This window comes from Alosa sapidissima, chromosome 6 (assembly GCF_018492685.1).
Source record: "Alosa sapidissima isolate fAloSap1 chromosome 6, fAloSap1.pri, whole genome shotgun sequence".
In the NCBI taxonomy this organism is placed as follows: domain Eukaryota; kingdom Metazoa; phylum Chordata; class Actinopteri; order Clupeiformes; family Clupeidae; genus Alosa; species Alosa sapidissima.
In genome coordinates this window covers 24732543-24750756 of record NC_055962.1, presented here as the reverse complement: position 1 = coordinate 24750756, position 18214 = coordinate 24732543, and the positions used below count along the sequence as shown (strand labels likewise).

At 41.4% G+C, this 18214-nt stretch overlaps 1 protein-coding gene across 1 annotated transcript in view; it reads right to left on the bottom strand.

Moving 5' to 3' along the window:
• Positions 1–10409: 10409 nt before the first annotated feature.
• Positions 10410–18214, bottom strand: part of adgrf6 (adhesion G protein-coupled receptor F6) — a 143916-nt gene continuing 136111 nt past the window's right edge. Inside the window, exons 93-98 of the mRNA XM_042095910.1 lie at positions 12986–13156; positions 12671–12803; positions 11427–12178; positions 11273–11309; positions 10977–11033; positions 10410–10465 (exon numbers count right to left, since the gene is read on the bottom strand). Coding sequence (XP_041951844.1) covers positions 10410–10465; positions 10977–11033; positions 11273–11309; positions 11427–12178; positions 12671–12803; positions 12986–13156 — 1206 coding nt within the window. The remainder of the gene's footprint in view (positions 10466–10976; positions 11034–11272; positions 11310–11426; positions 12179–12670; positions 12804–12985; positions 13157–18214) is intronic.

Sequence of the window (18214 nt, the reverse complement as noted above, 5' to 3'; positions counted from 1 at the left end):
GGTGGGTGAGGAAAACAGTCATTTCTTGATCTTTGACTGAAACAGCCTACTTCTTCTCTGGCGTTTTCTCACGTTGTAGCCTACTATAACCTAAGGGTTACATTTTGCTGACAAAATTATCCGGCAAATAGGCCTTCAACACGTCAAGACATGAAATCTGTGTAGGCTTTTAATTGAGCAAGTACATACATCCATATTAGTCTTTTATGTTGGGGACAACTATTTTGGAGAAAAAGACCGGAGGCGACACGTCCTGTAAAAATTGAACACGATGAGATTCACAACCCTCCAAGTTCAGCTTAGTTAAATGTATGCCTCGAGATCCGAACTCACAAGATAAGAATGTCATGATCCCTGTAGTATGCTTAAAGTACAAGGTTAAAGGAACACGCCACCCAATGTCAGTAGTAATATATGTTCTTACCTTAACTTTCATGAGTTGAGTCATACCTCTCCCGTGTCGGTACGTGCACTCAAGTGCTCTGGTGCGCGGCGCGAATGTGTTAGCATGTTGCTATGCTAGCGGGCTTAGATGTAGCCATAGAGGGAGGAAGATAGCAGTAATCAAAAACATCCACGTTTTCCCTACTTAAATACAGTTGCACGAGTAGTTGATTTTCCAAGCGAACAAACAGGAGAACTACAATGTGTGGCGCAATAGCACTTGGGAGTACTTCGACCTAGCGTAGTAATATTAATTAACACCTAATTGTAGATCCTATCCACCACAGAGTTCATGCTGGATCGACCCCTCAGCCTCCCCCTCCCCTCCGAGGCACACACACAGTCATCCGTAAATAGAGACTACCTGCCCTGCTGGCGTTAGTTTGAGCTGACTTAGCAAAGTAGCAGGTAGTGGTAAAGTAGATTGTGATCAATCATGGTTATAACATGCATTGTGAAGGGTTGTGATAACAAGTAGAAGTATTATAGTGATTTCATGGTGGATAGGAGCTACAATTAGGTGTTAATTAATATTACTACGCTAGGTCGAAGTACTCTCAAGTGCTATTGCGCCACACATTGTAGTTCGCTTGGAAAATCGCCACGTTTCATGTTGTGTGACCTTACACATTTTTATCAACTACTCGTGCAACTGTATTTAAGTAGGGAAAACATGAATGTTTTTCATTACTGCTATCTTCCTCCCTCTATGGGCTCTATCGTGCACACCAGCGCAATTGACTTTGTATACTCGCGCATTTGTCTTTCCTATTTTGCAGTCAGCGCATATTGGAATTTTCCCTCCACAGGTACATGTGCGCCCACGGTGGCGTTTTAGCGAAAAGAGGGGGCGTGTTCCGGCGCAAACGGTCCCTATTGATATTTTGCAGTTTCAGAAAACAATTCCGCCACAGACCAGGAACTTGATGGTCTAAAGTCAGTGGCGGAAATTCAGATGCTATTTTAAGGGCGCATGCATGGCCACAGGCCTGCAGAAATGAATGCTATGCAAACCGATCTACAGACACCCTGTGCACAGATGGAAACATTCAAAGCCTTGATAATATTTGTCCATTTCCCGGTTTTGTTCATGCATTGGTCAACTAAAAATTTAGTAGCCTATTGTAGCGTCGGTGGATGTACATGTTTAATGTTGAATGAGTGTCTCCCAGAATGCAGTGCGAGTGAATGCTAGAATGTGTAATGTCGCTTATAATAGTTGTAGTTGCGTTTACCATGTTGTGTATTTGTTAGCGTGTTAGTCTCTTTGGTTGTACCTCATGTGTTTATCCTCGTGTTGATGTGTGTGGTAAACCCTTATTGTGTGTAGCATGTGCGGCTGAGACTACCCCTGTGTTAATTGCCCTGTCCTAATATGTCTGATTGTGTCTGAGTCTTCCTGTTCTAATAAATGGCCGTCCTGGCCAAAGGTGATTTCTGTCTGAGGGTGAGATCACTACATTGGTGTCAGAAGTGGGATGGGCCCCTCCCTACATTGGTGTCAGAAGTGGGATGGGCCCCTCCCGGGGCGCAAAGATCTACGCCAGATCAAGGTGGAGAAGAAGGCCAAAGACCAGACCAGCGGGATGGCGGCGAACCTCAGCAGATGTTCCAATTGTCCTTTTAAGGACTAGCCAGCACACTGAGCTCGCAACTGCGGAGGATGGAGGATCTTACGGCCTGGCGCGGGACCTGTGCAGGCGACCAGCGGGACCAGCCCTGCACAGCCGACGAGAGCTGCCAGCGCTGGAAGAAGGGCCCCGGCTGATGTTCGCGGAAGTGTCCGCAGCTGGCACGAAGTTCCCCGCTCGACGCCGATGTTGATGCTGCCGTCATCCGAGGATCTCATCCATAGAGAGCGCGAACTCTCTGACTACCTTGGAACACGACCACAGCGGCCGGGTTTACACCGCCAGCTACTGAACTTCCAGAGCGTCAGCTGCCGGTCGAGAGTGTGATGGAGTCATAGCTGCTAGTTCGGGAGCTTGCGGTGCTCTAGCTAGTGACCAAGAGGGTAACGTCGACCTGTAGAGCCTTGGGAGCTATCGTTTTGTGGACTGTTGAGATTTGAAGTGCGCACGTTCCGGTTGGCGCAAGTCTGCGCAATGTTTTTCATGTTTTGTGTGTGAGTTCCTGTGTGTCCCGAGCCTGCTGGGAGGGTCGGGGTCTCCATTTCCCGCCACAGTGGAGCATCGTTGTGCTTGAGAGACAGCCGACAAAAGTTCTACAAGAGGGCAGCGCGAGGAGGGACCTCGACGTGGACTGCTGACCGCCTGGAGATCGGCACACTGTGGACAGGTGGCAACGGCCACGAGCTGTCACAGTAGCCAGAAGGGGCTACCGAACGTCCAGGGGTTCCAGCGTATCCGGGGGTTCGGCTTGCAGTGGGACTGTTTGCTGCTGTTTGAGGTAGCGCAGCTGCATGGCGGGAAACCGAGGGCCCAAGCGACACCACGACCCACGTCTGGCCGGTTCTGGTGCTTGTTCGGGGGAGAACTGACGTGACAGAGGCAGCCGAGAGCCCTTCCAGTCGGGAGGGGTTATCGTGCAGCCATTGCGAGTGAATGCTAGAATGTGTAATGTAGGTTATAATAGTTGTAGTTACGTTTAGGCCATCCTTAAAAATATTTTCGTTTGCCGTAACCCGACCGACCCTGTCAATTTAGAACCGACCCAAATATTGATTTTTTTCCCCTTTTAGTCTGACCGACTTGCCGGTTATAAACTTGCGTTAATACCGACCGATTGTTTTTTTTACTATAAACAACCAATGCAAATGCAATAAAATAATATTTATTTTAGTAGGCCTAAGTATTGTGAATATAAATTGCCTACATGGCTCACTTAAATAAAACCCTGTGGCGTCATCTCTACACCATTGGTTTTAAGCATGTCACACTATGGCCTACGCTTCGTTTCATTCACACAAACCGATAATGCTTTTACTTGGCACGAGGTTCTGGAAGAACTGTACCCAGATCTCCCCCCCCCCCCCCAGTCTAACGGTGACCGTGTCGAAGTATTGAAATTGGTTGTGGTCTATTCAGCATTTCTCAAAATATGGGTCCGCAACGTGGAGACTGCTGGTCCGCGGAGTCGTGGAGTGAAATTAGGCCCGGTGCTTCATCTGATTGCTGCGCAGTTGATCAAGAAACCGCGGATCAAACGTTTCTGCTATCGATGGCATTAAACATGGAGCCCTACAATTAAGTGGTGGTACTATGAGCATTCATTCAATGCGCGTCTGCGCGAGAGAAACTGAAACTAATCGATAACGTTGGTATCAAAGCTCCGCTTCAATCTGTTGGAAGGCTATTTATTTATTTAACGAAACTTAATAGAACGACGTTGTTTTTTGGAACTTCCTTAGAAACAGAGCAGAGACTGTATAATACACTGTATAGCATTGAGTATTGTATAGTCAAATTTCAAAGTCTGCCATGACCGGGCCTCAGGTCAAAGAAGTTTGAGAAAGGCTGCATAACCTGCATCAGAATGAGGTTTGCAATGGTGCGCCTGAAGGCACGGGTTGAAGACCCAGTCAGTTACGTCACAATATGCACATTTGTGTAAATTCATTCCTACGTAATCACCATGACCAAAATTGTACTTTTTTTTTTACTTTGAATCTTGAAAAAAAAATATTAAAATATTCCCATTTCTCCAAACCATACATAATTACAAGGACAAATATTGCTACACGAGGGAAATCAGTGTGATGTCCGATGTGAAAAAATAGGTATAAATCTAGCTTACATATTTCCACGAATCACGGATGTGTTGATGACATAAATTAGGAAATATTAGAGGACTTAATGAGACGTGATGTTGAACTGCATGCCAATGCCATTTAACCCAAATGCTCCAGCAGCAGCATGGGAGAGGAGAGCTTATCTGACAGATCTGCATTGTCTATACTCTTTAGTGTGGTAGATTACATTGCAACAATATCACCATGCATTCATAACCTCGTGATTCAGTGAGAGTGATCCCAAAACATCGGAAAGTGACATTTCTGTATTACATTTTGTCAAGAGGAAAAATCAATAGCAAACTGTTCCCAACTGACTATAGCGCTGTGAACCGTTCCTGGCTGCGCCTGGCAATTCCGCCATCATAATAGCAATCGGCTATGGAACAAGCGTGCCTGTTGTTAAAGGGAATGTAAGATGACGCTCTGATTGGTTTATTGCACATTACGCCCAAACGACACCCATGATTAATGTAGCTACTTCAGACCACCCAATTTTAGATTTGCGTAGGGCGCAACAGTCATGATCCCGCCGGTAAAATAGAAACAGCGCCCAAGATCCGCCCACAAAGCAATTTGCACAAAGTGAATTGCGCTAAAGTGCAAGATATAGCCCTAAGGCTACGTCTGAGCCCGCTAGCATAGCAACATGCTAACACATTCGTGAAACTCGTGAAAGTTAAGGTAAGAACATATATTACTACTGACATTGGGTGGCGTGTTCCTTTAACACATTTTAACTACTCTAAGCGAATCTTAACGAAACAATTCTCACAATTTTAGGACAGTTTAAAAAAAAATTACATGTACATTAGAGTACAGTAAGAATAAGTGCGTCGGTGAGTGCTGTATTTTAACAGTTACTTGTCAGTTTAACGGCTGGTGAGTGCTAGGATCAGTAAGACTTGTTGTAAGTGTTGCTATGAGAGTAGATGTTCTCTAAAGAGCTGGGTCTTCAGGAGTTTTTTGAAAGTGGAAAAGGATGTCCCTGCCCTTGTAGGAACTGGCAGTGTGTTCCACCAACGAGGAACAACAGATGAGAAAAGTTTGGATTGGCTTGAGCGTACCGGTGGTAGAGCTAGACGTCGTTCGTCAGAGGAGCGCAGCGGTCTGGAGGTAGTGTAAGTCTGTATGAGGAGTAGATAAGCAGTAAATCAGGCCATTTGTGGTATATCAGAAAAACACATTCCCACCAGAAAACATGACTACTTATGACATCATACAGGACTGCTACCATGGTATGTTCGTCATGACACAGCTTTAAAAAGTGCTGTCAAGTCCTAAGGACAGAAAACAATGTTACGTTTACATTTATCCATTTAGCAGACACTTTCATCCAAAGTGACTTATATGAATTCTATTACAAGGATTGCAATAGCAACTTGGGGTTTAGTGCCTTGTTCAGGGGCACAATGGTGGAAGCTGGGAATTGAACCCACAACTTTTCATGCAACTACATGCAGATTTTTAAAATTCTAAATGGTAAGGCTCTACCACCACTCTGTGCTTTCATAAAACCAAAAAAACTCCCAACAGTAGTGCTACAAGATCTGCCCTAAGAGGGGACTGTGTGTGCTTTTAGTCACCTATGCTTCTCTGTAAGAGCTTCTAATTTCTGGAACACTGTGCCAAAATCAGATAAGAAGTTGTGCTTTCCAACACACTTTCTTAAGGACTGGCTTTTGAGGAGTCAGCCATGTGAACACTTTTCATTCTTAATATCTGTAGTACATCACATGTATTCTGCCTGTTGCTAAGAGTGTCTGTTGATGTTTTATGTTATATCTGTGATATTGTGTGAACGTTCTTGTTTGTGTTTTTCCTGTGTATGTTTTTTTTCTCTGTTTTTATCTCCATGAGTGATGGTCCTGTGTTGTTGTTGTCTCCTTAAAGGATAATTCCGGTATTTAGCACTTTGAGTCCCTTTTCTGGTTTGTTTACGATGAACTAGAGTGGTGGACACCGAAATTTTGACGATGGGTCCTGTCTCGACTTTCTGACTTGTTTTGAATTGCCTTTGACTGTTTCAGAGTGGCTGGCTATGGGCATGCACAAACATGTCCTTAAAACAACCCTTAACGTTCGTTTTTAAAACTGTGCAACTCACCGAGTGGTTAGTGATGTTCGTTGATGTTCCAAAACAAGTAGCGTAGCAAAATACAGTTTCTGTTGTGTTTTATTTGGCATTCTGTAAAATCCCATTGATTTCTGTTGGAAGACTCATTGCCCGTTGATATTACTGCGCTACCGGAAACGAAAAAGGGGGTCTGTTTACGGTTGTAGTCTTTACCCTGCCAGACCTTCTTTTACTGTCTCTGCTTCAGACTCAAATATTGAGCAGAAGTTTATACGCGGTTGTGAGGTATCTGAAAAAATAGTTCCACAATAGCAAATAACATGGATTGAAATCATACATTGCGCCGATGATATATTTGTTTTTAATAATCAACGAACATCATTAACCACTCGGTGAGTTGCACAGAGCTATGAATAGGCATGCTGCACATCTAGGCATTACCATTTATTTTCTTCCATTCAACTTCCAATCAAGTGGTACATATTCATAAAACATTGGCAAAACCCAGCTGTAAGAGCTTGGGCCTCAATACGGAACCTAAACTGCTTAAATAATCGTTGCACATACAAACTTTCTGGTAACACTTTACTTGACGGGTGAGTTCATAACACATTCATAGCAGCTGTCATAAACTGCACATAAAGCATTCATGACTGTTCTTTCATGAATGTGGAACACAGAATGAAAACAACTAGGCTAGTTTACCTTTGTGTACATTCAGCTTACCCATATTTGTGTAACCTGGATACCATTCATTTAATCTCTCCAGCCTTTGTAAATATTTCATGAATATCTTATGAAGTCCGCAAAGGTTAGATAGATAGATAGATAGATAGATAGATAGATACTTTATTGATCCCCAGGGGAAATTCAAGAAACATCATCAAAAACAAAATAAAAGTTACATCATCAAAAACGGCAATGCTGCTTTTGCGATTGTTGGACTTTTATTTTGACAAGTTGTCGCTGTCTTCCACATTCTGACTACATCTTCCCTGTTTAGGACACTGTTTTTAATTCAATGCACTTTTGCACAGCATGTTAGCTGTCCGCAGGTGATGGTGAATGAGTTAATTGGGCCACACCCATTTTGGTGCTCTTTAAAAGGGCCAGGGTGTTGGTGTGTGAGAGACTGATTGATGTGCAAGTGTGTTGTCCATTTTTAAACATTTGGATAAAATAAAGAAAGATGTTTTCTACCAAAGAATATCCTGTTTTTATCTTTTTAAAACAAGATGGTGGACACTTTTTTCACATTTGGTGGCAGCGGTGGGATTATCCCTCTAGTTGTGTGGATGGGACCCACATTTCAATTGATTTGGAACATGAAGGTGTACTGTGGAGAAGGGGATGGCAGGCTGATGACGAGACCTGCTGGGGAAAAGATCACTGGAGGAGTGGCGCTTCTGTCCTGTTGGGTTGGCCTACGCCTAAAGGAGGGATAGCCTGTTATCTGCTGGGATTGCAAAGGGCTGAGCGGTGTGGCAGGGAGTCTGGAGGCCTGGGTGAGGAGGTATCGGGGGGGCTGTGTACTGCTAAGAGTGCAGTGTTGGGCCAAGAAGGAGTGAAAACATTTTTGCACTGATCTTTTAATGTACTGACTTGCACAATCTATGATTTTTATTTGCGCTTGAAACCATGTTTGCGAGCTTAAAAGAGGGGGAAGGTAATGTGAAGATGCTGACTACATCTTCCCTGTTTTAGGACACTGTTTTTGATTCAATGCACTTTGCACATGTTCTTGTCAGCATGTTAGCTGTCTGCAGGTGAATGAGTTAATTGGGCCACACCCATTTTGATGCTCTTTAAAAGGGCCAGGGTGTTGGTGTGTGAGAGACTGATTGATGTGCAAGTTATTGTGTGTTGTCCATTTTTAAACATTTGGATAAATTAAAGGAGAATTCCGGTGTGATATTGACCTAAAGTGTATCAAAACATGATACCGAGTGTGAACGTATGTCTCATAGCCCATCTCGGCTTGTCCCCTGCACTCCAAAATCTGGCGCTAGTTAGCCGATGCTACCAACATCTTTTTCAATAGTGGTGCTTCGGCATCGGGCTAGCCATGCAAATAAATCACTGTTTTACACCCATTTACGAGGCTCAATGTATCTCCACACTTCATTGGTAGACTTCCGAGGGCCCTGACATTTAAAACGAGACATTGAGAACTTTGAAAAAGCACTGGTAGTTTACTTACAAGACGATTTATACAGACAGTATCTTCACGAAGTTTAGCGTTTGCAGCCATCTTGAATTTAGTCACGATAAGTCGAGCAACGAGTAAGAATGAACAGCTATGATAAGGGATCATATTCCAAAAATAATTCAGTGGAAATGCATGGATTCCAGTTGCTGCTACTGGAAGAAACTGGAATCCATGCATTTCCACTGAATTATTTTTGGAATTTGAAAAGTTCTCAATGTCTCGTTTTAAATGTCAGTGCCCTCGGAAGTCTACCAATGAAGTGTGGAGATACATTGAGCCTCGTAAATGGGTGTAAAACAGTGATTTATTTGCATGGCTAGCCCGATGCCGAAGCACCACTATTGAAAAAGATGTTGGTAGCATCGGCTAACTAGCGCCAGATTTTGGAGTGCAGGGGACAAGCCGAGATGGGCTATGAGACATACGTTCACACTCGGTATCATGTTTCGATACACTTTAGGTCAATATCACACCGGAATTCTCCTTTAATTTTATTTGTGTCGCCAGCATATCATATTGACAATTTATGTTGTAAATAGGCCTACCTTATAATCCTACCTGTAGCTTAGGGAAGCTAACAGCTTTCTATTAGGATCTAGTTTGGTAGTTACAGTTTTGTCATAACTCCCTGATGCATTTTTGCATTTAGAATAGCCAGAGCGTGTATATCTCAATCGGAAAATTAAACAATATCGGGTGCCTATGGACTAGGCTGGGTGAACCCAGCCTGATCTGCCCGCTATTTATTTTTTGATTTCTTAAAAGATTGAGCTTGGTCTGATGAAAGCCAGACTAGCCATGGACCTCAGTTACACAATGCAAGGGATCATGAATCAGCCTATATTTGCACGAACAATAACGGACAAAAGCTCTTCAACTTTGGCCCGTTAAAATGTGTATGAACAGTCTAGCGACGCATTTCATCAAGGCCCATTTGCACCACTGGTTAGATGTAAAATAGCATTTAGTTTCAGACTACTGTTACTTAATTTGTGCATTAACAATAACGTTTCAGACTACTGTTACTTAATTTGTGCATTGACAATAAAGTATTACATGAACTAAAGATGAATAAAATCTTATGTAGAAGAAGAAACATTGACAAAAAATCCATCCATCCAAAAATGACCTTTGTTTTTGATAGCTGTTGAAAACGGCATGGAACTGACAGAGATGTTTTTGTTTATAAATACATAACAAATAAATAAATAAATAACATTATGCTGATACCTTTTGCTTTTCCCAAATACAATGTAGCCTACAGGTGTAAGTGACCTTTCATCAATCCAGTTGCAATGGATGAACTGTGATAAACTGCCCTACTTGTGATTGTTTAGAGATTTTAAAGGTTTTATAACAATGCTACATCTTCTTTGGCTATTCTATAATCTATTCACCTTTTCAGCACCAGTAGGCTACTTTCTGTGCAGCCGCACACACACACTCAGGCATGCCAAAGAAGCATACACAAAAGTTTCAAGAGTGGGGGATGGAGTAAAATATGGAGACAAATTGAAGTGTGATTTATTTTCGCGGAACGGATGTACAGGACTGAGCGGCGGTCACATTTTGTACCGCTATGCGGTACATCTAGTTCAATAAATATTTTCCATTTTCAATTAGTAGATGAAACTGCCAAGCAACTTTCAACAGAGTGAAAGGCAGCAAACTGTTAGGCATTGGGAGAAGAATAATCTGAAGAGGTGGAGTAGTTTGACATGCCAGCAACGTTGTATCCCTCTGCAAAAAAATAATGAAGTGAAGTGATTGATGACCATCATTCCTAAAATGTTCAGGATATTTACATGCCAGAATTAAAACTATAGACATTACTACTACTACTGCTGCTGTTACTACTGCTACTGCTACTATACTACTACTCCTACTACCAACAACAACAACAACATAGTGTCCTCTTACTTTTCTTTCTAAACCGTTGAAAGATGCGCATTCCAGTAGAAGATGACACTCCTCCACTTGTGCTCTACAAGAGACAAAAAGAGTGTAAAATAAATAGGCATGCATTATTTATTTTACATTCAAAAGGTACATCACAAAACAATTCCACAAAGGAGCCTTAAAAGCACAATGCAATGTTAAACATTTTCTGAAGTGTTACACAATATTTAAAACAAACATAAAAAAAAAACATTGAAATTGCCACCGTGACCAGAAGACCTGTTTACCCAAATGTCTATAAAACAGGTTGTTTAGCCAAATTGTAAATATTTACAATATAAGTTTATCATAACTTATATATTGAAGTCGAACAACAAGCTGTCTGTCTTATATATCTGAATGTGGGGATTTGGTTATATTGATGTTCCATTTTGTAATATCATAATAAGCTGCTTATTATGATATTACAAAATGGAACATCAATATAACCAAATCCCCACATTCAGATATATGGACAAATTAAATGTTACACTCCTAACATTAATTCTTCATTCTTGCCCACTGTTTTCGTCTGTTGTATGTTAATGCATACTTACTCTCGTTTGCCCTGATCTGGAGTCCGGTGATGATATTCCAGCTACAGTTTCTCGAATCTTGGCATAAAAGAAGACAACTATTTAGTACATTTTTGAAGACACATATTGAATGTATACTTATATTATGAATACTATTCAACTGTATAAAAAATATATACTGTAGGTGTTCAAAACTTAAACAAACTTAATTCAAATTCAAACTTAAAACAAACTTAATTAATTTATTTCTAAACAAACAAGCAAATAAATACATATATAGAGCTGTAGATTTGAGTTTGGAGAAATGCATACCTTACTGTCCAAGAGGATCCCAAACACTAAAATGAAGAAACCCTTTTGAACAGAAACATGAATGAAATGAGATTATAAACTATACAGAACAATATTGAAAAGCTATTTCTTTCTTTTATGTAATCAATTGATATAATTGATGCTAATGCCAATATTTACCTGTAAAGAATTTAGCAATGCAAAGACAACATGGAGTCCAAAGCTCTCTGGGCTGATCATGATGCCAATGCCAAATCCCCAGGTAATACCAAACAGTGGAGTTAATACGGCCACACATTTTGCGATGACCCTTAGGTTGTGTGTTTCTTCATTTTGTACAGTGTTTCCCACGCCTCTTCTCAGCATCTTGACCAGGACCACCATCATGACACACAAGTTGATGGCCACAATGACCAAGGCAGGGATCACAAAGGCCAGCAGAGCTTTGGTCTTTTCCCAGTTGAGCCAGCATGTGCCATACGACGTGATGTAGCCCCTCTGTCCAGCTGTCGATGCCACAGTTACCACTGCCGTAATGAGAGGGCCGCCGTAGCCGATAAAGAAGCCAATTAGCATCATGGCCAACCTGGAGATGTTCGAGAAAACCCACACAATGCGGTACAGGAGCAGTAGAGCGGACATTAGCATCCAAAAGAACATAGCCAGGTAAAAGAAGTGGGCAAAAAACGTGGCTGCTGTGCAGGGCCCCAAGGCTGCACCATTTTCATTCGACACGGCTGCTCCCACGATGAACCAGATGTCAGCAATCAGGAGGGACACAGCAATATTAACAATGCAGACGTGTCGCATGTACGCCGTGTCATTCGTTGTCATGGCACGCCAAACTATCATCTCAATTATTAGGGCGATTATCAAGCTGCCGATTGATATTCCAACTCCAACATATGTGATGACATCCAGGACCGTTTTGGCTTCAGGTGGTATATATGGTGACATGAGAACGGAGAAGGAAGTTGTATGATTACACTCACATGTGACTGTAGAATTTACATCGAACTTCGGCTCACACCCAAATGTATCCCATCCACCGGTATTGTTGAAAAGTTCAAAGTTCCAGAATACACACAGTGGGTTTGCCAAGTCACTGTCGTTTTTCTTGAATGTCAGAGTAATGTTTTCAACTGTTCGACTTGTATTGACCAAAAGAACATTGCCATTTATTGAATTTATGGAATCTGTGGAATTTATGTTACCTTCTTCGGAGTTTCTCTTGGACATTATATTATTAAGGGTAAAAAATTCAATGACCGTAACTGAGGTGTTCGTCGCAGATCGCTGTGTTAGAGTGATTTCAATTTCAGATGAATTTGTTGTGAGCATATTACTGGCTGCAGTCACCACAGATTTTCTCAAAGAAAGGCTTTCTGTCGAAATCTGAAATGTGTCTTCTTCTCTGAGCGCACCCGACATCCTTTCCACAGCGAGCAACAAGTTGGAGCTGGCACTTACACGAGTTTCATCAGGATCACTATTTAAGTTACTCCAGACATTATTCGCACTTGGGGAGACAATGACATTCACAGTGTCAAGGAAATCCTGTAAAAGTACAATAAACAAAAAGGAATGGATTAATTAATAGGTGGTTAGTGGTTAATGCTACCCATCTAGATCAATTTAACAGGAGGCACTGTCAATATATCATTTGTGTGGGTGAGTCTTAGTAAAAAACAATTAAATTCCTCAATTCAATTTCAGTTTTACAATTCATAACACCATACCCCCATAACCTCCTGGTCCACTGTGATTAGACTGGAGGCTGTTGCAACATTGCGAAGTATGTTCACAATAGATGCAATAGTTGCTGGTGAAGTAACAATGTCATCATTATTTTGCTGTGTGGTGTTACTGAGCCCCTGAACAAAGTTTGAAACATCCCCTCCATTTAGGTTCTATAAGAGAAACACATACATATAATTGAAAACAGGAATGTGATAAACTACAAGGCTGAAACATGTAAATCAGGTTTCTCGGCGAAGTATACTTGCGTATACAAGGAATTTGGTCTCTGCATTTATCCCATCCGTGAACACACAGAGCACACAGTGAACACACAGTGAGGTGAAGCACACACTAACCCGGAGCAGTGAGCTGAGCTGCCTTGCTACAGCGGCGCTCGGGGAGCAGTGAGGGGTTAGGTGCCTTGCTCAAGGGCACTTCAGCCGTTCCTACTGGTCGGGGATTGAACCGGCTACCCTCCGGTTACAAGGCCGAAGCCCTAACCAGTAGGCCAAGACTACCCCCATTTTAAAAAAACATAAACAAAACAAAAAAACACCAATAATTAATCACACCTGAATTTAGATTGGTCAAATTTTTGATTTCACAATGAGCTTTTTCAGATATTTGGGGGTTTTCTGGTCTACAACACTGGTTTCCCCAATAAACCTTGTCTAAGAGGTATGCCACCTACTACAGCAGTCCACTGTGCACCTGTTTGTTGTAAATCATATAATTGCTCTCTTTACCATAAAAACACATTTTCACACATATTGTATTGTATTGTATTGACTTAAGGCCTATTCTTAAGGCCTATTCACACCAAGAATGATAACGATAACTATAACCATAATGATAAAATCGTTCACACTGAACAACGATAAACAAAGTCTCTCCTTGTGTTAATGAATGTGACAGCTAAAATTCAATGGATTCTGATTGGCTATTAGCTTTTTATCGTCCTCAAAATCGCTCTGACAGTGATCCACAACGATATCGTTCTTCATGTCGTTAACGTTATAGTTTATGTGTGAACGTCGTCATTCATATTAACAAGAACGATATTTGTTTATAGTTTAGAGTTGTAGGCTGGCATGGATGGAACACCAGTTCATCACAGGCCTCCAGCCGAAGCTGAAATCCATTTACAGCTGGGTTGACTGAGTTAATACAGATGAAGTTCCTTAACCAAGGAAACAACACCCAATTGTCTTCATATTCAACAACCTTCCGATTGCTTAATCCAGAGGTTCCCAAATTTAAGACTGCTGAGGCTCGATTTCAGTTCTGAAAATCTTCTGTGGCCCACCCAAACATTTATTCACAACTTTGACAGGAAGTCATCAGAGTATTTCCTATGAGTTATGTCCATCACTGATTCACTGTGATTATCTGATTAGCTGGAAACTTTACTTTAAAATAGTCCACCTGATAACCACCATTCCATTATAACACACTTTAGATTAGCATTACCCATGTCATTAGTCAAGTTCCGTATCAAATGACCATCAATTTGAAGAATACTGTAGGCATATACTGTAGTCACTGACACAAGTACACTGGCACCCCTTTAGAAATGTTGGTTTTTAAGCAACATATAAATGAGTGACAGTAGGTTTGGCAGTTTTGGTTCAATATTTTGTGTTGTTCATGCTTATAGAACAGCAGTATGTTTGGATAAGGAAGAATGAAGCATACACTGAAAAGTGCACCCTGTCTAAACTGATGCATGGCAATAACTAGGTGATACGTTAGGCCTATTTTGCTTCCTCTGGTACAGATAATCAGCTACATATAAAGGGGTAGGTAGAGTCATTCAAATATTTGGAAATCCTTGGAGAAAACATCATACTGTCCATAGAAACCAATAGTAATGTAACGTGAGTAAACTTAGGCATCATGTTTAATTAGATGCCCTACAGTACATGATAACAAATAACAAGATCAAAATGTGCAACTGATCTATGAGCTCTCACACATAGAACAGCGTGGAGAACAACATTGCAGCGTATCCTGGTGTTTTTAGGAAAAAGGTGGAAGCTAAAAACGCTTTTATAACAACTTGAAGCCGAGCAGAGTGGCATACAGTAGTGCTCCTTAGAGCCGCCCACGGACATTAAGACTTAGGCACATTGTATTTCTTACGTTTTGGTACACTGTACAACTAAAGCACTCATCTTCAGGTGCTTGTTGACAGCTACTGTATGTCAACGAACAGGAAACTGGTTTGCCGACTTTAAGTACCGTATTTTCTATATACTATAAGTCAGGGGTCCCCAACCTTTTATGTACCATGGACCGGTTTGATTCCTAAATTTTTATTTTCACGGACCGGCTTCATATGTGTTGTGCATGCATTAGGCTACTTGAAAAGAACTAGCTCCAGTTATGTATGAACAGTGAAGGTAACGATCTCTTAAACATGTGGAAAACGTGAACTTGAAGAAGTGAAAATTGAACAATATGAACTATGAATATTGAACAACTTGAAGCTACATCTATCAAGTGTGAACATGCTTAAGAAAATATGGGAACAAAACATGGGAACTAAACGTGCATTACAAATATAATCAGTAGGAGCCCTGTGCTTGTTTCCCTTTAACAAGAAGGTTCCATGTGGGGGTGATGGAAGACAGTGACACCCTCAGTGTGTTTGAAATGTCCAGTCGATTGCGCAATTTGGTCTTAATTGCAGTCATTGCCGAAAACCCGGCCTCGCATAGATACGTGGTGGGAAATGGTAGCAACGTTTTCAGCACTTTTACGGCTATCTCGGGATATTCTGCTTTGGTTTTGATCCAAAAACCCACCAGAGAGGTTTCCTCATACACACTCTTAAGACCACCATCATTTGCAATTTCGATCAACTGCTCTTCCTCCTGCGCTGACAAGTTAGGACTATTCGGGATATTGACAAATGGGTTGCGGACCCACTCATTGGTTTGCCGTGGATCTTTGGAGGATTGGTGGTTGGGGACCACTGCATCGGAGTATAAGTCGCACTAGTCAAAAAGAGGAAAAAAACATATATATTTATATGTTGCACTTGAGTCACAGGACCGGCCAAACTATGAAAAAAAGTGTGACTTATAGTCCAGAAAATACGGTAGATTAGTGTGCAGAGCCCATAATGCTTGTCTGAAGTCGATTTGGTCAGAAATCCTAGTGATCGTTCTGTAGTCAGGCCATAGGGGTACAGACATCTGGGGCTGAAATGTAATGTTACACAAAGGATGAAAAACTAAAACATTGTTTACTATAAAATTAATACTGCATATTAAACTGACAGTATGTGTTGGGTTTTTCCTGTTCTGCACTAAGAATGGACCAAACATGGCAAATATTTTGTCTCCAATGCTTGTTTTATTCTCTATGTTGACTTCTTCAATAAATAGACTGTACTGTCACATACTGTGCATAGTGTTATTCTAAAACAGGGGTGTCAAACATAAGGCCTAGGGGCCAGATCAGGCCCGCCAGCAGGTTTCATATGACCCCCCAGATGTTTTAGCTAGGAAGGGAAAATTAGAAAAAAAAGATCACATCCAGTTGTCTTCAACAAAGTGTAATAAGCAATATCTCTATGATATGATAAATTGATAACCTAGCACTACAAACCATCCTCAGCATGGAAGAAGCGGAAAACTAACATGGAAGTAGAGCATTTCAGGAGAGAAAGAGCAGGATATGACAGCAGCGCATTATTTGTAGGCCTACTTGTTTGCTCATAAGTGATATCAAATAACACTCTGATACCCATGCAGAAAATGATGACCATGACGGCCCCCCCACAGGGTCTCATTCCAACAAATCCGACCCACTACCTAATATGAGTTTGACACCCCTGTTCTAAAACCTTGGGCTTCTTCACATGTGACTTGTATTTATTTGAGAACAAATGAACAGGAAAACTGAAAAAAGGGTTTTCCCTATTCAACATACACATTAACACTGACACACAATGCAGCAAATAATTAATCAATAACTTCATTCATTTATACTAGTGCAGTGCCCATTCAAACATGCTATTCCTGTAGCCCAATTACATGCCTGCAGGTAGGCCTGCTTTAAAAAATAGGATGATAGGGAAAAACATAATTCCAGGTAAGCATTGAATGATGAATAGGCCTACAGATAATATAATAATATAATAAAAGTGAGCAGAATTTAAGCATGGCTGCATGTGACATTTTTTACAAATCAAAACGACATAAGCCTAACAGCTGTTTTGAGTCAAGGCTATATGCTTAGCCTATTGAATAACTTGACGATAGAGAAAACAAACCATTTTGTGGAATGATGCATCATATGGAATTTGCAACGGTGTGACTCAAAAACAGTCTCTGGTGGCCTATAAGTGACATCACACTCTGTCTGCCACTCGTTGCTTGTCGCTGCTTTGCATGTGTGGCATTCTGAGACATTCTTTAATTCGGGACCATTATCGCTCGTTTCAATTTAGGACCTTGCAGTTGGAATTGTCGTTTCCTATCTCAAAGTCTAAAGACAGTCCAAAGTAGCCTGGTCTATTCGAAGTGTCCATTTATTGCACATAATTTACGTCATTTTGAAGAGCCACTGCATAGCCTACCTGTGGGTGTTGGCTGTTGTTGCAAAATCCACGGAGTTATCTTGCACTCGTTTAAGTTTTTACTTTTTACCCGTGTAACCTACACTGATCCAGTTCTGCCAAAGCCCTGCTTCTATCCTCACTGGTAGCTTACAGTACAGTGCTGTGTGGGAGGGGGAGTGGCTAGCGGCGAAAGCCAATGTGCTTCTTTTACCGATATATTTAATGATATCTTTTGCATTTGTTATTCAAACAACTTCATATTTGGCACTGCACTTACTCATGCCCGTAGCAAGAGACCTGCCAAGTTTGAAATCAGTCTGACAAACGGTCAGCGAGATATGCGTGCCACGGACACACAGACACACAGACGCTTCTTGCTTTATAGATAGATGTTGTAGAACAATGACAAAAAGCTATTTCTTGTCAAAGCAGGCTTTTTTTGTTGTCTTAAAATAACAGAAGGATCTAGACAATTAAATAGAGCATTACCTGTGATTCTTCTTCCAAGTTTTGGATTTCTTCTAAGACACAGTCGTCTTGCTTGGGGACCCATACACTCCCCTCACATTTGTACAGTATTTCACCGACTTTCCCTTCACCACAGACACTTTTTGCCTCCTCTCCTTCGACACCATTTCCTAACCCTTTGTCTTCATCC